The sequence below is a fragment of the Larimichthys crocea genome, chromosome XXI (genome assembly GCF_000972845.2).
Source record: "Larimichthys crocea isolate SSNF chromosome XXI, L_crocea_2.0, whole genome shotgun sequence".
Lineage (NCBI taxonomy): Eukaryota > Metazoa > Chordata > Actinopteri > Sciaenidae > Larimichthys > Larimichthys crocea.
This window is the reverse complement of record NC_040031.1, coordinates 22,234,387-22,255,868: the sequence shown is the minus strand read 5'-3', so window position 1 is coordinate 22,255,868 and position 21,482 is coordinate 22,234,387. Positions and strand designations below refer to the sequence as shown.

Sequence of the window (21,482 nt, the reverse complement as noted above, 5' to 3'; positions counted from 1 at the left end):
AAAAGTGACACATTCACACTTTTACACAATTAAAAAAAAACAACATCATCATTTTGCATAATTTAATTGTAAAATATTTTCCAATCCATCTTGATTTTGAGTGATTTCCTGTTCCTATCAGCCGGCCCTTAGTGTCAGGATTCTCATTTCATCTAAAATGACAGAAACAGAATCTGATTGCGGCGATTTCAGCTCATCTCTGTGTTGTGTGTGGTGGCAATAATGGTTTCTCTCAGGGATGTCAACCGTGTAACAGTTGATGAAACAGTTTGTCAGATGTGACACCATCTTTCTATTTCAGACACGGCCCAGTAAGATAGATTCATCTCCCCACCACAGCGGAGTGTCACCACGAGAGAAACAGTGGCACACAATAATGTCTTTTTTCACCTCTGCTGTGATTACTACCTGAATGAAAGGGAAACTGTGAGCTCCATTTATCCTCTTGATTCAATATCACAGGCCTGCTTGTTATTCCATTTCTCCAATCATTGCTTTTGTTAGCGAGATTGATCATTTTTAATACCAAAGTCATATTTTGATAAAATGTAGAACTAAAAAGGTGTGAGGCTGTCAAACCTTGAGGGCTGTTTGAGAAATACTAATTATTTTTTGACTCTGAGGTGGGGGTTCACAGGAGGTGAGAGCTTCTTAACAATGTATTTTTGTGGCCCTCAGCAGCTCTCATGTTGAGCCTTTTACCTTTTGAATAAGTCTCTGTCAGCCGTGCACTAATGCTGAGTTAATATAGATTTCCGTACAAGAATTGGACCAGATTGAAGTGTGGATGATGACTTCTAATTTCTTGCCTGTGTTCACACCAGTGAGAGTGGCTCATGTTCACGGTCACTTTAGTCTTTGCTCAGAATTGTAGAAATAGATATACAGACAGATAGATTGGCTGGTGGATCGTGGCTGCTGCTGTGGTCCTGCATGACGTCCACTACACATATTATTACTGTCATTATTGTTACCATATCTCCATTACAGTTTATAGTTAGTTAATGATTTGCTGCTACTGTACATCTGTGTCTCTCTATCTCTATCACAGGTTCCACTGCTACTGTAATCATTTTATCATTCATTGTAATTCATTGTCATTTTATCAGTCATTGTAATTCATTGTCATTTTATCAGTCATTGTAATTCATTGTCATTTTATCATTCATTGTAATTCATTGTCATTTTATCATTCATTGTAATTCATTGTCATTTTATCATTCATTGTAATTCATTGTCATTTTATCATTCATTGTAATTCATTGTCATTTTATCATTCATTGTACAATTGTACAATCAATTGTACAATATGTTTGTGTTGATTTGTTCTGTACACGTGACATCTATTGCACGTCTGTCCGTCCTGGGAGAGGGATCCCTCCTCTGTGGCTCTTCCTGAGGTTTCTTCCACATTTTTTCCCTGTTAAAGGTTTTTTGTGTCACTCGAACCGAGGGTCTAAGGACAGAGGGTGTCACTCCCTGTACAGATTGTAAAGCCCTCTGAGGCATATGTACTTTGTGACTTTGGGCTATACCATTAAGAGTTGATCTGATTTGATTTTGATGATGTTATATGTTTCTGGGCTACCTGTTGTAGCTGGGGGGATTCTGCTTAATGACACACAAGGTCCCTAAAACCTGGAATGCCAATACGGTATGTTGTGATGCTGTTTGTCTCTTTGTTTATTATCTCATACATGTAACGTAAATGTAAAGACAGATAATTATTAATCCTTACGTTTGTTTTAGTTGGTAAAACAAACAAACAAACAAAAACAAAAAAACACCTATTTTTATTTTTATGAGTCTGTTGTGTGTTCATGGTGTCCCTGTCCCTACAGTGGGTAACTTTCTAACATGAAAATATGCTGCATATATTAAAGGTTTATTTTATTTTTTCATGAGTAAAATTTATTTTCATCTGAACTGAGATGTTAGACACTCTGAATTTGTTACACTTTGTCTAATTTTTACTCATTAATCTCATTTTGTTCATAATTTCAAATCCAGTTACAGTGATGTAATTACTGTAACATCACTGCACACTGTTTTGTTCATAACATTTTATTAAACATGGGAGTCTTTTGAGCTGAGGCCTGAGACAGCCTGTCGACCTGTATGTGTTTTCATTGTGTCATGTTCTTCAACCATACTGAAGCTGTTACATAGGTGTATCTGTGATTCACAATCCATGGGAACCTGCAAGATGTCAAAGCAGAAAAACTCTGGTAACATGCATTAATGGGACATGAATATGTATTTCAAGATTTTATTTCTAGATTTAGAATGTATGGACATTCATGTAGAACCTTTAGGGTGTTCATCTGGAATTTTCTCAAAATCAGTGCACAAAAATGTGAAAGGCTCTATTCTGGGCTACTGTCGAAACATGGCAGTCAATAAAGAGACTTGTTCTACGGGAAGCTTCTTATTTGTTTGTTTACATTGTGCCTCTGTGCTAATATAGCTGTGACTGAATTACAACCTGAAGTTATTCTAAAGTTGTGTGAGTAACCAAACATACAAACATACAATAAGAAATACTTGTGAATGAATGAATAGTAAATGGACTGTACTTGTATAGCACCTTTCTAGTATTCCAACCACTCAAAGTGCTTTTACAGTACATATCTCATTCACCCATTCACACACATTCATACACTGATGGCATTGGCTGCCATCAGTGTATGAATGTGTGTGAATGCCAACTGCTCATCAGTTTGATAATGCTGATGACACGGATGGCACAGCCTTCTGGAGCAATTTGGGGTTCAGTATCTTGCCCAAGGACACTTCGACATGCAGACTGGAGGGGATCGAAGTGGACGACCCACTCCACCTCCAAGCCACAGCCGCCCCGCCCCTTGTTAAACAGATATATACGTGGAAATACTTAAATCACTCACAGCAGTCTAGAAGAACAAATGGTTGAAGCTAAACTGTAATAAAATGTCAAACTAAATTAAAACACAACAAGACAATAATGTTGATGTAAAGGCTTTAAGCCAATCAATAGAGGAAGATGAAGATCAAAACTTATTTCCTATCTTGACCAAGTGGCAACCTCTATGGCTGTGAAGTAAAGCCAATGCAGAGGTACCAAAAACTGCAGTTCCTCAAACGTCCACTTGAGGCTGGCTACAGAAGTGAAGAGACTGACGCCTCCATAAGTCTTCACAGCAGAAATAAACATGTTTACACCCTGGACAGTTTTGGTCTCTGTAGCTAATTTCCCCGTTCATGACAACTGTACTGAGGGTGAATTTATATACAACTCACCTGTTCAAATTATATTAAGGCTTAAAGTTATGCAGGATTAAGAGCATGACCACTTTGATTGACAGATGTGATTACAGGTGGCTTTGTTGAGCACCCAGGCGTCATTGGCCCCCCTGTTCTTTTAATCACATCCCGTGTTCTATGATTACATGCACTCTGCTGCATCTGCTAAAGCCTCGCTACGCAAAGCTAACTGTGCAAACCAGTTCGGCTCAAATCAGGACCATCAGCCTCCTGTGTCGCCTGGCACTATTGCTGCTTTCCATTCCGACCAGTAAAAAATGCTTTTGCCTTGTACGACCAAAACCTAAGCTGTTAGATAGAAGCTGCATTACAGCAACTTGAGTACACTTGGATAATGGGTGACAGAAGATATAAAAGATGTCTGATAAGAACTATAAGAAAGAGAGAGACAGAGAGTGACCCTCCAACTACAGAGTGTAGGCAGGGGGAGCATGTCTCTGTATGTCTGAATGCATTTTCTCAATTTGTTAGTTTAAGCAGGGCCATGTCCTAAAATATTTTTGAAACACGTATCAAAGGCTCTTTCTTGTGTAGGATTTGTTTACTGGTTCATACTATTTATAGTTGTTTTTAAATGTTTCCATGGCTTGTTTTTGTATCTTTAATATACAGTACAGTATTGTGACTATGCTTGTGTGAGGTTAATTTTTATTCTCTTGATCAAGTTGTTGGTTTTTAAATGACCTTCATCCAAATCAGATCTTAGTCAAATGAAAAATGTCAGTCAGGTTCTTCAGTGAGGGTCTCCAGCTGCATGAGGATGTCTGCGATGAACAGAATCCTTGTTCCCTCTGATGTTATTGACCACCTGCTGTCTCTGCTTCTCTTCCAGGCCTGAGAATCAGTGGGACATGTCGACCCTGCGCTTTGGACAGCATATCATCAAGGCCTCGGCTGTGTTCCTGCAGACGGAGCTGTCCTTCGCTCTGGTCAACAGGAAGCCTGTGGTGCCCGGACGTATCTTTTCATTACTTACAGGTGAGAGGTGGGCCTGCTGAGCTTAGTATTGTTTGTGGGTTGAAGGTTGTTGGCGTGTTAACACCTGACAGACCCACTGAGTCTGATGAGTGGTCACTTTGTTGAACTTGAGTTTGATAGATACTGCAGATGGATAGAGAGGTTCATGGAGAAATGTACAGATTTCCTGTTCAATCTTTTCTTCTTGGGGCTTTATTTGTAGCTGCCTTTGCAATCTAAACCACAACAGCAGCAGCACGTATCCATGCAAGTAATCCACATTGTCACATCTAGATTGATTTTCTTAGGTCGGCAGAAAAACACAATATGCCTTTTTTTGCAAGTCAGATCTGAACCACATTTGAAGATAGTTCATGATGCAGCATAACTCGTCTGGATGCTCAAATCAGATTTCAAAGTGTCTTTTGAGTCACTCGATCCGGAACACACATCAAATCCAAAACGACAAAAATGACTGGCTGAGTGGAGCCAAGCTGCTATGAGAGGACAACACAGACGCTGAAGTAAACAGCTAGCGTTTTGAGCCCAGTTCTGTAGACAAGCTGTGTCTGCATTCAAAAGCTTCATCACCAGCGTACAAAGTTACAGATGCCAACATCGTTACCATGGCAGCCAATGCCAGTGTGTTGGTGATGTCTGGACACACAAATCTGATCCAATCAGTGTTTAAGGTCTGTCTTAAAGATCTGAACAAAGTGTAAACAGACTCTTTTAGTAAACTACTGATATCCGATTTACCTATTTGATTTTTAAAAAATGATGAATATCTAGGTTATGAAGTACGACACAAACTAGCAAACAAACCTTCAAAAAGCTTAGAAAACCACCTTCATATACTTTTATATGCGCTGCACTAGAGCCATCTAACATTAACTATTGGTCCTGGAAACCACTAAATGAACTGAAATATTATCTTTGAAAACGTCAGCATTTATGTTAGAGCTGCCTAAGCACCATTAGACTGTTTGAGTTCTTCAGCTTCTTCACTATATTGGCACATCTTAATGTAAAAAGTTTAAAACTGTTGAAAATCAGTGAATGTGGTTTTGATCTCTGTGAGATCAACTGTGACTGTATTTTTCCACTAATAACTACTGTAATTATTTATAGATTATCCTTATCCTTATCCTTATAGATTATCCTAATGCCAGATGTACTGAGGGAAGGATGACTGATTTTACCTAAGTAAAACTAATTCATTTGGAATAACCAGCTCTAGTGCACTAGTGAGCTTAATTGCCCAAAATATAGCAGGGGAGACTGGAAATGTATATTGATGACTAGAGATGTTTCGATAACATTTTTTTCCCTCCCGATACCGATTCTGATACTTGTGCTGTGGGTATCGGCCGATACTGAGTACCGATATAGTACCGACACCAGTATGCAACACTCGTGCCACCCCTCAAGATTTTTTCTTTGCATGTGTTGCATGTCGCAGTCTTACTGGTGAGAGCATCCAGCGTGAAATACTGCCACACCACCAACATGATATGCTAGTACTAGTTAGCTGCTAGTTAGCTTAGCTCCAAGCCTTGCGTCAACTCGTCCCTCTAAAACAGCTGCAGGCTGCAGCCGGTGCCACTGTTTTAAGAGCGGCGAAGAAGAACTGTGCCAGAGCTTAACGGAGATAACCAGTAAATAGATTACTATTTTAAATAAATTACGTGGTATCGGATCGGTGCCTGGACTCCAGTAGTCGCCGATACCGATGCCAGCATTTTCGGCAGTATCAGAGCAATTTCGGATACTGGTATCGGAATCGGAACAACTCTATTAATAACTGGAGTGTAAAATGTTTAGCACATGGATGTTTGAAATCTTCCTTGATCAGTCTGATGTATCTCAAACTCATTCATGTTGTGTCATTTTAGAGGTTGTAGAAGTATTTTCTTTGTTTTTACTCTTTGAACTGACATAATTTAAAGTTAAAGGACCAGTGTGGAGGATCGAGTGACATCTAGTTGTGTAGTTGCTGATGTGCATTGTGTTTGGTTTGCGTGTTCTGCTTACTGTGGGATCTTGCCAGAACAGCTCATTCTTCAAACCACTTCAGACCGACTGCAGTGCAGGTAGAGACTGATAATTTTCGGTTTTGTAAAAAAAAAAAAAAAGCCTTGGCTGAATACTCATTGGTCCAAGAATGTGTATTAATACTCAGTAAAGGGACACTTTACTCTGTGCCAAATATTCAAATGCAATAAATGGTAAATGGACAGTACTTCTTTATCTCCTTTCTAGTCTTCCAACCACTCAAAGCACTTGCTTTTGCGTTTGTGTAACTATAATTTTTATACAATTTGCTAGTTTCTGTTTCATAGAAATTTTGTTCTTATTCACAAACAATTCAGTGTTTGAGTGACATTAATCTGACTTACTGATTCTGCCCTTTGAGCTGCTGGAAGGCTTTTAATGTGCAGTGTACAGTATGTGCACGAAGTTTGAGGTCTTATTGGCCGTTGCTTGGCTCAGCTGCTTTTAGAGATGATAGATTCAGCATAGTGGTGAGTATGACATGATTGTGTTACACTGAAGGATAAAATACAGTTACAACAGGGGAGACTTGAAAGAAGGTTCCAGTCTCCAAGCTTGTTTCAAATGAAGGCCTGGTCCTCTCTGCTGTAGAGACACAACCCTTACCATGAGTTAAGATTTTACAGTTTGTAGAGACTATGAGCCTGTAATGAACAAGAATGAAAACATCAGAGCTTTCACATTAACTCTACAGTGTCTCTGTCCATTCTTCTTCATCAGTGTGAATGTGGTGTTGTGTAACGCAGCGTCCCTGACAGTGATCTGAAGTAGAATCTGTCTTTCACTGTCAATATCTGTCTGATTGTTTCTCTCTGACTTGACTTGAACATTCACTGCTCAGTGGAGCACTTCCTGAAGCCTCCTATTGTTGCCTGGCAACAGATGCTGTCTTTGCTGAAGTGAACATGCCCTTGATATAAAGGCTACTGTATATAGACAGCTGTTTACCCTATCCACACAAACACAGAGAAAGCGGATTGACAGTAACAATGTCTGGTTACCTATGTCACTGTGCAGCACTGTTTTCTTCCAGTTTGCGTGGTTCATTGTTTTTATGCACCACAGTAACACAGGTGTTTAGTTTACCTTTAAAAGGTTTGTGGATCGCTCAGAGGAAGTCATGAATCTCTGTGGCCTCACCGCTCTCCTCTCTTCTCTCATAGTTCCAGGAGAAAAAACTAAATTTCACTTTTGTCTATTAATCATTGTTTCACCAGTCTGTGTGGGCTTTCTGAAATGATAATCAGTCCTTGGCTTTGTACTCAACTTCTCTAGTGCTGCTCCCGCTCGCACAACTCCTCCATGCTGAGATTAACTTTGAACTTCTCACTGCTATATACACCTCCGTTTCAAAGCCATATGTTAGCATTATTTAATCAGATTTCTCTTTAAACACTGTGATTATCACTCTTGATTGTGGAGGCCTGACATATTCTGAAAAGCCCCAAAATATACCAAGTGCATTGTGTCGAAAATAGAATCAGCCTAGCAGACAGATCTGTGCTGGTTCATTCAGACAGACCTAAGCTGTGGCTAACTTAACGTTGACCTGAAGAAAAGAAACAGTAGAAAATCAATTAACAGCTGTGCTAGCATGTTGCTACAAAGCTGTGGTACAGTGGGGTGTGGTGTGAAATGGACACTGTGGCAGCAGTCAGGTGGTATGTATGATCTGCTTGACAGTGCACGAACGATTCTGTACAATACTGGATCACAAACACCTGAAAGATCGGATCCAATCCAGTGCAACAGTTTGAACTGAAGCAATTTCAGGGCCCAATGTAATGTAATGCAATGCAATTTAAAGTAATGAAGACAGAATGATAAAACATGAAACCAAAAACGACATTAACATTTAAAAATTCCAAAACTTACAAACTGTATGGTCTGTTGGCCAAAACAGAACTCTGCACACTCTGCACAGGAAACATTCTGTATGCCTATAGCATCATGCTAGCCCTGCCACTTGTTAGAACAGTAATACTAAAAGGTTTTTTTTTTAAACCAAAAACGACATTAACATTTAAAAATTCCAAAACTTACAAACTGTATGGTCCGTTGGCCAAAACAGAACTAAATTAAATATCCATTCATGGGAGGCAGTGGTTATAATTAGATAACTAACACACAGTGTTGTTTAAATTGAGTGTTAAGATGCGATGAATGTGTTTGTTCCTTCTTCAAGACAGTAGACTAATGTGTGTATGTCTATCAGGTGCATCTTCAAAGAACATGCTCTTTATTGTGCATGTTCTCACTATATACTCATAAAACGTTGCTCGGTGTCAGTGGTGGAAAACACGACAACAGCAACATAACAACTTGTGTTTAACTCGTGCTTTACACCTGGTGAGTGTAGCATGGACAGACCTGAGCTTGTATTACTACATTGGTTTGTTTTGGCAGTGAGTGCTTGCTAAACTCATCTGAGCAGCACTGTGGAGTGATTCAGTCCATTTATATGCACTTTAGTAACAGTGTTACAGTTGGCTGGGAAGGCAAGTTGTAGTCCTTTTATATGCGACACACTAAACAAAAAAAATATTTATGGTGGATTTTGGAGCATGAAATAAGGAGCCTCAGCCTAAGGGTAGAAGCTGTTCTGTAGTCTGATGGTATGGCAGTGGATACTTGTATTGCTTGCTAGATGGCAGCAGGGTAGGCAGGCTTTTGTTGTGGTGAGTATTCTCTTTTAGAATCATTTGGGCTCTATGAAGGCACAGATATCACTGATGCTGTGTAGATGGGTAGAATTGATGCTTTAATCACCTGCTGCAAAATCCTCCTATGGTAAATGTACCGGGACCTTTTTTGTCACATGCTACCATGCAAGGTACCAACTGCTCTTCAGAAACTGACTAATCCCGTTCCCACACACTCTGCACTTTGACCTTTTGATTAGTGAATCACCAACTCTACCTCCCGGCCCACATAGGCTGATGGGCTGTGCACATCCCATGCCAATTTGTGATTTTTCCAGTCTGTTTCTGTTGCTCCCTTGTGAAGGATAACAAGAGCTTGGCACAAGAGTGTTAAGAAATACAGTTGTGTCTGAGCTTCCTTTACCAGGGTAGATATGTGTGATGTCCATGACAGCTTCTCTGTGATGCTGATTCCTGGGAAGTGGCAACTCAGATCCACTGATCTAGACAGGAGTGTTGTCTTTGTCTTCCTTTTTATAAAGTCAACAATCAGCACCTTGGTTTTGTTGATGCTGAGCAGTAGATTTTCTGGTATCACAGTTATGTGAATTAATCCAGTGATAAATATGAATTAGAATGAATACGCAAGTGGCGTATGTGGTAAATTTCACATTAATTCATTGTTGTCTATCCTGGCCTACTCTTTAAAAATATAAATGGTAAAAAATAAAATAAGGAAGAAAGTTTTATGTCTGTTACAAAACTTTCTATCTTACCTGAGCTATGGTGCTTACGTTCCTTGATTGAGTGATACTGAAATGCACTCTGGGGTATTTAAGTACACACTTCTGTTAGAGTTACAACACAACTTGTGAAACCTTTAACATAAGAGAGCAGTGAAACATAGTATGGTGTTAATGGAGGTTCTCTTATGTAGCATGTAACTAGTAAGTCATGATCATAAATTAAGTCCAAAAGCAACTAGCTAGAAATTGGTTGGCTGACAAGATATACTCTTCCTCATAACACAGAAAATGTAACTAGCTCGATTAAATCAAACATATGTTGTCTTTTACAGTATCAGGCTTCAGTTATCTGTAAATCTGCATCTTTAATACTCAGCATGCAAAACTAAACCAATGTTTTCTGTGCAGCTCAAGTGCAGAACTCTTCATTCATCCCATTAATTTTTCCAGTCTGCTATCCACAATTAATTCAGTCGTCTAGAGTTACTTTAATTAGGGTTGCTCAATCAATTAGTAAACATTTAATCAGTGGGAATAAAGAGGGCTCATGAGAGAGCACCCTAAATGAATGACTGGAAACAGAAAACATGCTTCACTGTGTAAAAGTGGTTCCCAGGATATAAACACATCAGAACACTTATTGCTCCTGTCAATATGGAATAAACAGATGGCAAGTGAACGAACTTCACTCTTTGTGCTCCCATTGAAGTGCAATTGCATGAAAGGAAAATTAATTTGGTATCATGCTGGAGAAGTATTTCTGCTTTGCACTGCTATAGGTTGGCTTACAAGCCATATCAGCCTACAACATGCCTACTGGGCTAACTCTCTCTGTGATAAAGCTCTCTGGGCTCCAGTTGCAGAACACCAGTCTGATACTGCCATGTCCCCAGTGACATAAACCCATACTTTGATTAGGTATCTTCTTTCTCAAATAATTCATTAGGCCAGGAGCTGGTTACATACATCTAGTAATCCTATTAAAATGTATAATTAGTAGCAGTTTCTATCTGTCTTCTGAGGTTGCAAATGGCACATGGGAAAGGGGTTGCAATTAGCAAAGACACAATACTGTCCCTTGTTATCCTGCAATCTCACGGCATACATTAGCAGATGCTCAGTCACTGATTACTGAGTACTAGATTACCCCTCAAGTGTCTATCGCAGTGCTGTGATGGCATCATGACAAATGTCAGGGGCTGTGGGGAGTTATTTTCTTCTCCTGCTCCTTTCCAGACTTCAGATCAAGCTCAGGTACCATTCTGAAATGGACACATTCAAATTGAAAACATCTCCGTTGCTTTGATATTCTCATTACATATTACTTGTTGTTTCTGAAACGGGATTCTCCTCTAAGACCATTGCTATGGCTCTGAACTATTTTATCTTCCCATACTCACAAAAAAACACAACTCTTAACGTTCTGATGGTTTCTCTGGTGGTAACATTTCTGGTTGGAATAAAATCATGTTGAAGTTTCCTTCACTAGAATAGAGAAACAACTTTTTATGTTGTATTTGAGATTCACTGACAGGTTTATTGAACAAAGAAAGCTTACAGTCAGTCCCACAACCAATGACTAGAGTCTTGTAACTCAAAATGAAATGACTTTGGATTGTCCTACAGTATATACTTATGGATACGAATATGGATACTGAAGACTGAAGTCTTTTTTGGGCATCAAAAAAAAAAACAGAAGCAACATGCTTTTTCCTTTAGCCCAGACTTTTAAAGGAGAGCTGAATAGTTTTAGAGCCTGGTTTATCATGTTTTTACAGTTTTGGCCATCATTCTTATCAGCATAATATTTTACTCAACTTTATGGCACAGAAACATTGCTACAGCTATGGAATATGAAATGATGATGAACAATGATGAGATCATCAGTCCTGACCTGTACAGTTGTACAATACAAATGTAATTTCATAACTACAAAAGAAAAAAAAAGGGGGCTTACATTTCAGGATCAACTTGGAATTTGCTTCTTTGTTATGTCGTGTTCAATGATGTTGCCATCTCCAGATCTTCACAATTAAAGGGATATTTTGTACTTTTCAAAACGGTCAGCACACTCTCACGTTTGGAGGAGCAGACACAGATTCCAGCACAAAAGCAGAGCAATGCACTGCTGTGGATAGGGTCAGCAGAAATATGTATTTTAAGTGTATTCTATTTTAATAATATTTTCTCACTTTTTCCTTGTCATCAGACAACCTTTTTATCTTGCTTGAACTGCAGAACTTCTGTATTCCTACACTTCAGTCCAACTGTGCCGCACAGTATTACAGCTCAGATCAGTGGATGAAGTTAGCGGGTTGCCTTCATCATGCTATTCCTCTGCCTTTTCTTGTTTTCTCTCTTTTTTTATCATACTGTTGCTGTTCTTTCTGTTTTTCTAACAACGTGTTCATATTTCATATAATTCTATTCACAATTAGTCCTGTGTATGTGTTCTGAGGCTTTGAGGTGGAAGACATTCCTCCATTGTACACCCCCTTCACTCCTGCCCTCTATTTTGTCCTTAGGAAACATTACAGTATCGTGATTGTGACCCCCCAAACCTAAACCCTGAACCAAACTCCACTATTTCTGTCCCCTGTGTCCACCCACCCAGCAGTGCATGGATCACTTGTGTTCACATGCCAGCAACTATACAAACAAAATCAGGTCATCTGCTTCTCTGAGCTGCAGGAAGTGCTGAGCCTTGACCTCTTTTTTTTTTCTTCTGTGGTGTGTTTACACCCGTATCTGGCCCGAGGGCTTTGTTTGTTAGTGAGATGGGACTGAGGCGGAGATTTCAGCCGAGCCGCACAGAGCTGTCACAGCCCACTACAATCTGTACAGCAGCACCACAAAGGCCAGGGGGAGGGGGGTTATTATTATTATTATTGTTATTCCAGCTTGCAAGTCTATTTAGATGTTCACTTCCTTTCAATCCATGAGCTTGGCCTCCTCTAACTAAACAAATACCCAGCAAGGAAATCAAAATGTATTTTATCTATTTTTATCAGAAAAGGTATAAACTGAGCAGCAACACAACAGCAATCAAAAGTTAATGTAGCCTTTATTTCTGTGTGCCACGTATTTTCTTTGAAGATTTAATTCCCATCTCACAGATCACTTGCCTTAGCGAATTCTTTCTGGGTATCTTACACAATGTCTGCCTTTGATGTTTGGCTTTTTCACTCGTACATTTTTTATACATATTGCATTATAGACACTACTTTGTTCTCTATTCTTTGTAATCAGTAACTCACAACTCTCATTGGAGCTTAACTCCATCTTTACAAATCAACAACTCATCTGTGCCTGCAAGATTTTGACTTTTTGAGGAACTCGACCATTGCTTAAAATAAGCAGCACCTTTGAATTTGTATTCAGCCTTTGTTTTTCATTTAACTTTCTTTCTTTTCTTTTAACTGTCAAGTATAAGCTGTGCATTCCATAATAAAGATCTGATGAATGCACCCATCAATTGCCCACACTCACGTTTGACAGCACCCTCATTATTATACAGGACTTAATTATTATCAAAGAATCTATATACTGTAGCACATCTTTATACTTTTAAGAGGCTGAAAGTGTTTCAGAATAACCATGGCATAAAATATATTAAAATGTCATCATCTGATGTAAGATGAACATGACGTTCAGTGTCACTCCAACATAAAAACAAGAAGCTTTTTTGTACTCCTGAACTGAATACTACACATAATACACCCCCACCCCTCTCTAGTGTCTTTTGTGAGTTAAACGCTGCATCATCTGGGAGCAAAGTAAAGCACAAGGTGCATATTTAGTGTCTTCATTAATCATTGGTGTGTTTTGGGTGGAACGTGAATTAAACCAATCAGAGTGCCGTCTCCCATCCCCTTTGAAAACAGGTGCGCCTGCACCTGGCATATTGCTGTAAATGGTGTACTTTGCAAGTTGGAGAAGTGAACGTTTTTCTGATGAAATGGAGCTGCTTGTGCACTAATAGGCTGTAACAGTGGTGTGTAATCTCCTGTCAGATGACTTGGCTGTCCACATGCAGTCATACCTCCAGACGCTGGTCATTTGCAAAGAAATGCAATGCAGCAGTGATCATGCAGCGGTTTTATATCACCATGAGGTCCCCGTGTTATTTAGAAAGTAGACACACAGCTGTGGAGAGCTCATACAACATCAGTACTGATGTCTCACCACAGATACATTCAGTGAATGTCACCTCTATATCAGACTGTCATAGATAGACAGACAGACAGACAGACAGACAGACAGACAGACAGACAGACAGACAGACAGACAGACAGACATCAGATACGACACATTTCGACACACATCCTATAAGCATAGCACCTACACATGACAGTAACTGAGGTGTTACATTGGGTGATGCTATTGCAGACGGGACAAAACTCTTCCCATAGTACACCACCTCAACAGCTTCATTGTTGATGGAGTTGTGGGTGGAGTCGTGAGCTGTACAATGAGTGCTGCAAGTGTTGATTAACAATTTTTTCATTTTTGTTAGATTCAGCTGCAGGTAATTGTTCATGCACCATTGTTCCACTGAGAAAGTGCCATGTGAATGAGTGGTGGATTTTCCTGATCATGTGGTGATGCAGAATGGTGGTCAAAGCAGAACGAGTCAATAAGGAGGAGTCACAGAGTGAAGGAGGCATTCCCCAGCATCCTCAGTGTCCTTTTAGCTTCAAAGGAGAATTGATTGGATCAACTAATTGTGGTTGGACAATTTATGTTAATGTTACAATGTTAAGCACCAGTTTTTCTCTGAGGTGAGTGCAACTGGCTGGTAGTGATTTACGTAGTTCTGTGGGACGAGGTTTCTTGCGCACCAGTACGACAGTCAATGTTTTGGTGAGCACTGAAGCAGCATTTTAGAGATAATTTGGGTCACATCCACTGTGTTTTCTCACTTTCACTTCACAAAAGCTTGCTAACTTGACAGCTCCATGATGTTGAGTGAAACCCAGACCGGCCATTTAAACTTTTTTCATGTTTTTCTAAAACTATGAATAATATGGTGGCTGATCCAAGGTTTGGAGTTTTGGGTATTTCTTGAAAGTCTTAACTGTTAAGGTTTTGGAATTGCTGAACTTAATGTAGTCTGTTATAAACTGAGAGTTCCCATCAGAAATGTCCTGAGTGTGCTGTATGTCACAAACCTCTTTCCTGTTATCAAATAAATTAAACAATAAAAGAGCAAAAAGAATGAATGTGTAATGGCTGTTAGAAGCTGTAGGTTTGGGGCTTGTGATATTTCAGTACAGGTTTGGAATGCAGAAGTAGGAAAATAACATTGTCATCTGCAAAGCTGAGTGCATGGTAGCTAAGCATGAGAGACATTTACGTCCGTGATAACATAAGTCCAGTATGTTTGAGTCCCTGTATGACTGCCTCTGCATATTTACCCTGCATGTTGTTAGCACTGTTAGCGACTAGCTTGCTGCAGCATTAGTGGTTACACTTGTGTAACTGTGACTTCATTTATTACCCTTCTGTAGTCAAAACTCATGTCATAATGTTCTGGGTTTTTTTAACATGATTCTGATGGTCAGTATCTGGACACAGAGACCTGTGGCAAGCACAAAGTAGTAATGGTCCTGGCAGCAATGGCCATCTAAAACCAATGAGGTTGGTAAACTACTAATTTGTTATTTACTGCAGCATGTGAGCAAATTATGTCTTAATGATATCATACCTAATTTTTTTAACTTCTATATTGTAGTTTTCATTCTTCAGCACTTATGTCATTTTAGGGCACAGAGAGAGTCTCTTCTGTTCAACACTTTACTGTAACACTGCAGTAACCATTGCAAAGACAAAATGCGACCAGATTTAAGTTTATCTGCATGGATTTTAACAGCAGCAGTAGTGTTAGGAACAGTAGTTACACTAGTACTAGAACTGAAAAGAAATATGTAAGGCTTAATTGTGTTTCAGCATTCTGCAGGCATATGTTTTAGTTTTTGTGTTTGTGTGCAGGCAGGCGGGTGAGCAGCCCACACATTTTCTCTGAACGATTGAGGGGTGGCCTCCTTTTCTTCAGTTGAGACTGTGTTTTATAATTAAAAGCACATCTCCCATCGGCCTGCTCCAGATGTGCTGCTGAACTTGTCAGCCTCCTCTGTGCCACAGAGAGATAGCACATACAGCCGGACAGCTTGAACTGAGGGAGCCTTGGTCACAAAGCACATTTGTTTTAATACCTCCCACCCCATGTGGCCTCCACAGGCAACGACGACGAGTGTTTGTGTCTTTGCTTCCAGCTTGCATTAATGTATGAAAAAAGATTCCTAAAATTAAAGTTTTACCAAAAACAAAACTAACAGGGATGTTAGCGGTGCACAGTATCTGCAATGTTCATTTTCAAAGTGTTGGACAGAACAACAAACCAGATTTAGCTGTTCCAAAAATGCAATGTTTGTCCAGAGGGAGGTGCCAGAGGAAAGGTCATGGAGTCATCCAGTGGGGAGCATGAATGTGCTCAGTATAGTACATCTCATGACCCATCTGATTATGACTGAGTGTTCATATCATGTGAGAGTTACTATAAATACTAGTTACAACTGCAGGCTCATTAGATTTTGATATGATTCAGTTGGTATAGTTTGGCCTGATGTGGTAGAGAAAAAGTCACAGGGTCACCAAAGTTATCAGGACCAAACTTGTAGAATGAATCCAGACGTTTGTATAACCAACCACATCTGCAATTTACTTTATAATAAACTCAAACAAGTGTAGTGTTACACTCATTGGTGGCATTTCAAGTAAATCAAAGCATCATTGGTGAATAACAGAAGAAAAACAGAATCCATTCCAAACTCACTTTGATGACAGCTTAGTCAGCTTCATGAGGTCGTTGTAGGAGTTGTCATATATGCTGAGCTCTTATATTGTGTTCTATGTATTTACATGTTTTAAAAATATTTAAACAACCCTGGACAATAATGGGATACATACCACAAAATTAGTTATGAGTAACCGCCTCCCCAACCTCAAACAGAAGTAACTGACTAACAGGAAAACTGGCATTAAATTGCAGTTTTAAATGTTTGACCCTTTTTGAAGCTGAATTTTTTCCAGTTGTTCAGTTCTCATCACTTCTCTTTCAAAGTTTTTACCTCTTAATGCCACTCTTTAGCCTCTACGAATTGCCTCCATTTACTGAAGTCCTTTCTAATTAATACACTGCGACCTTACTGTGGCAGTGACGGATTGCTGGTTGCAAATTCCATTCAAACTGTATTCATGTCAAAAAGCATCATTACTCTTAATTACTTTAGATTACATCTAGCTGGCTTATTAAGCCTGCCTACACTGATTATGCAAGCAAAATGAGCTTTTTTTGTCCTGCGAGGAAAGAATGATTTTTGCTATGAGTATTTTGTGTCAGTGTGGGCTTGTTTGCAGGTTGTGTGTTTTCTGATGTGTCTGCGTTTGAGCTTGTTACCATCTCATTTTCTCGTGTGTGTGTGTGTACGAGCATGTGTGCGTGCATGTGTGTGCTTTTCTCTTAGTGTTTTCATTTTGGTCTTCTATCATGTGACTGAGCACTGTGTTTTTTTCCTCCTCCCTCCCCATCACTCTCCCCTCCTGCTCCCTCACACAGATGACAGTGCTGGTTGGCAGATGATTCACAATGGCCACACCAGGGGCTGAGGTGTGGAAACAGCAATAATGAATTTACGAGCACTAACTGTGTCCCTGGTACTTGTAAATTCTAATTCTTGAAAAGATATACACTTTGAACCCAACCACCACCCTTTACTGTCTTTGATTAATATCATGGGATATATACCGCAAGACAGTGCTGATTATTTTACTCTTTAAGCTTGGGTGGAGCCGGAGGCAGATGCGGCTGAATTGGACTAATGTTTTGACACACGACTGCCAGAGAAAAGGAAGATGGAAGCAGGGAGGCAATGGGCCCTTTACTGATCACATGAAAGATTGCAGTAGTAAGACAGCACAACTCCCATAGGCCATCTTCAGTTGGAGGATATGTCAAGTTTATGTAGCAGCATAGCGTGTAAAGATAATAGATCTCATCTCACACAGCAGCTGACGTGACCCATGTGAATTTAACATAATGCCAAATTGACCCTGTTTTCTTTCTGTGGGCTTGATTTGGTTGGACTCGGTTATAGTTTTGTCACAGCCCGTGGATAAACAAGATAATCACAACTGAAACAGAGTTGTGTATGTGCGTGCGTGTGTGTGTCATCAGCCTCATGTTTGTCTGATGGAACAGATCTGCTCGAATCCGACGCGGTTTCAGTCATATGAATGGCGGTGCAGGCCACATTGAGTACAGAAAAAAAATGAAGCAACCTGCGGCAGAGAAGTCGAGCCAGATTTAACTTTTAGACACACCTCTCCACAGTCAGCCTGAATGACCGAAAGGGAAGGCCTGCATGGAGACACACGCCACACAACACAATTCAAGGATTCAATGATTCAAGGAGTTTTATTGTCATTTCAACACATAAAAACATAGGATGGATCGAGATTTCCCTGGTCCCGGAGAAGCCCATTGTCAAATTATAAAATAAAATAGAACTAGCTAACTAAGTATAAAAATAAACAAGATAAAAATATGCAAAGTATATAAAAGAAAATAAATATATGAGTCTAAACAGTAAACAACAATATAACACCATATTAGTGAAGGAGCAGGGGCTACATGGGTCCTCCAGAGCTCAGCAGTCTCTGGTGGTCCTGCTCTTAATGCTCCGCAGCCTCCTGCCCGAGGGGAGAGGGGCAAACAGAGCGTGTGCGGGGTGAGTGGGGTCCTCCATGATGCAGGAGGCCCTTTTCCTGCATCTTGTGGTGTAAATATTGTGATGGTGGATAGGCTGCGTCCCACAGTCCTCTGTGCAGCTTTAACCATCCTCTGCAGAGCATGACGCTTTCCACCACACATCTGTAGAAGGAGGTCAGGACTAAGCTTCCAAGTCCAGCGCGCCTCAGCCTCCTGAGGAAGTAGAGGTGCTGGTGTGCCTTCCTAACCAGATAGGAAGTGTTGGTGCTCCAGGTGAGGTCGTTAGAGATGTGCACGCCCAGGTACCTGAAGCTGGAGACCACTTCCACCGCTGTCCCTCCGATGTTTAGGGGAGGGGGGAGGTGTCTGCTCCTTCTGAAGTCTACAATCATCTCCTTCGTCTTCTTCACGTTGATGCAGAGGTTGTTTTCTCTGCACCAACCCTCCAGGTGTTCCACTTCCTGCCTGTAGTCGGACTCATCGTTGTTAGCGATGTGTTCAACCACAGCTGTGTCATCTGCGAACTTCACGATCAGACAGCTCGGATGTCTCGCTGAGCAGTCGTGTGTGAGCAGAGTGAACAGAAGGGGGCTCAGCACACAAGCCTCCTTGCACACAGGCGTGTCACTGTAGAGGTTTTGGGGATGGGGATGATTGTGGCGGTCTTCAGGCAGGTAGGGACCGCTGCCTGTTGGAGGTAGGTGTTAAAGATGTCTGTCAGCACCTCCGTCAGCTGGTGTGCGCAGCTCCTCAGCAGCCGCCCAGAGATGTTATCGGGACCAGCAGCTTTGCGTGGATTGATCCTCTGGAGGGTCCTCCTCACTTCTGCTGGGGCTCTTCTCCTGGTGATGGGGTGAGTCTGTGCTGGGGGAAGTGTTCGGGTCATCAACGCAGGCATAGAAACTGTTGAGAGCTTCGAGCAGAGAGGGGTCCCTGGGGCATTGTACATCTCTGATGTAGTTTGTTGCAAATAGTATGGCCGGCACTTTACAGTCATATACTCTATTGCCTCGGAGCAGTGGCTGTTCACCAAAGCACAGTTTGTACACCAACCTTTGATCACGTAGACCAGTGAACGTCAACTTTATATATTTTTTTAATCAAATGAAACAAGCGCCCTCTATCTGTCAGAATTGTCCTTGCTTTGGCTTTTTCCCCATACAATAGCGCACTGTTGTGGTGTCTCAATAACAACCATTAACAAAACAGAAATGGACATGACATGCGAGCCTTGAACATCAGCAAATAGAAATGATAAATAAAAGCGACAGGCCTCAGTTATTACAAATGTTACTTTTTATATCAAAATAAACTAGCCTGGGATACAACAAATAAGACAAATAAAGTAAAACCAAGAAAATCACAAGACCAAAATGCTCACATTTGGTTCATGGGAGAAGTTCCATTTCCTGTCCGACACTATCTTTTTCACATCAGGCTTGACAGCTGTCAGGCTTATACGCAAACAGTCCTCTAAAGACTGGTTTGACAGTCTTGTGCATTTTTATTGAGTTCATTTTTGAGAATGCAGCTTCACAAGTGTATGTGGAGCCAAACATGGTGAGCACATACATGGCCAATGTCTTCAGGGTGCCATACGTTTGGGACAAGCCACCCAAAAGGCACTCAGGTTACCAGCAGCCTGGATGTCAATCAATTTACTTTGAATAGCTGCCTCGTCCAGCGGCATCAACTTCCTCACATTAGCAGAGAATTCTCCACCTGGGCTGATAGTGAATGGGTCACGCATAAATCCAATGACATCCCTGGAAATGGAAAAGTCATCAAATCGGGCACAAAAAATTTTCTCTCAGCTGTGTGATAAATTTCTTCATGTTCTCTCTGACCTTGCTATCATCCACTCTTAAGTGTGCTGAAGTGCAGCAGTTTACTCGACAACAGATCCGTGCGGAAAAGTTTGTTTCCAAAAGCATCAGGTTTTTCCACCTTATCCACCACAGTCTTTTCTTTCCCCTGTAGTTGCAGATTTAGTGCGTTCAAATGGGAAAATATGTCAGTTTATAATGCAACGTTGCACATAGGGCTGAAAGGGCTGATATGGCCTGAAACCAATATCTCAATATTTTTAAGCTATATCGTGATACACGATATATATCTCGATATTTTTGTTGTTGTTGTTTTGTATTGTTTATTTCTAATAAATAATAATGTCATTATTACCTTGATAGCATTGTAATTGCTCAGAATCAATGTAGAACAGTAGATTTACACTTGCTGTATGAGACACGCCTCTTTTTATAGCATTTTAACACTTCATATTTTTTATGAATTTTTAATACATTTCATAATGTAAATATGAGCTTTAAAGCTCAATAGCTTCCAGGTCATGTGACCTATTGGCTCAAAATCAGTGCAGAACAGTAGGTCTACACCTGCTATTCGACACACACTCTTTTAATAACATTTTTACACTTGTCATATTTTTTATGAATTTTTAATATATTTCATAATGTACATATGAGCACTGAAGTGCACAGTGCAGGATCATACTTGGCTTATGAGACACACTTTTTAAAATCACATTTTAACCATTCTTCATATTTTATAAATAAACGTTTAATACATTTAACACGTCTTATTTTGAAAACCGGTAGTGTCCACACGCTGAAGTAAGCTAGCGCTGACTTTCCCAGTTTTCTCAAAGTATTTGCCAGCACATGACAAGTGCTGCGCGCTGTGAGCAGCACCAGCAGTGAGTGTCACAGGCAAAACTCCTGAGAATTAAATGCCGACGGCTTAAAACATTTACATGACAAGTACTCGATGGTCGCGATATAGTCATTTCATACATCTCACGTAGAACAAGCCGCGATATATCAAGTATATTCGATATATCGCCCATCCCTAGTTGCACATGTATTCTCTGTCTTGCATGATGCACAGGTGGTCAGCTGAAGCTTTTGATTTACTTTGCATTAAAAAATCCACAACTTGATCCCTGAGTTCAACGAAACGCTCCAGTGCTTTGCCCTTGCTGAGCCAGCGTAC

The 21,482-nt window shown here is 40.3% G+C and overlaps 1 protein-coding gene across 1 annotated transcript in view; it reads left to right on the top strand.

Annotated features, from left to right (window-relative positions):
* Positions 1-4,138: 4,138 nt before the first annotated feature.
* fhit (fragile histidine triad diadenosine triphosphatase) overlaps positions 4,139-21,482 on the top strand; it is a 168,126-nt gene continuing 150,782 nt past the window's right edge. Inside the window, exon 1 of the mRNA XM_027273132.1 lies at positions 4,139-4,260. Coding sequence (XP_027128933.1) covers positions 4,155-4,260 — 106 coding nt within the window. The 5' untranslated portion in view covers positions 4,139-4,154. The remainder of the gene's footprint in view (positions 4,261-21,482) is intronic.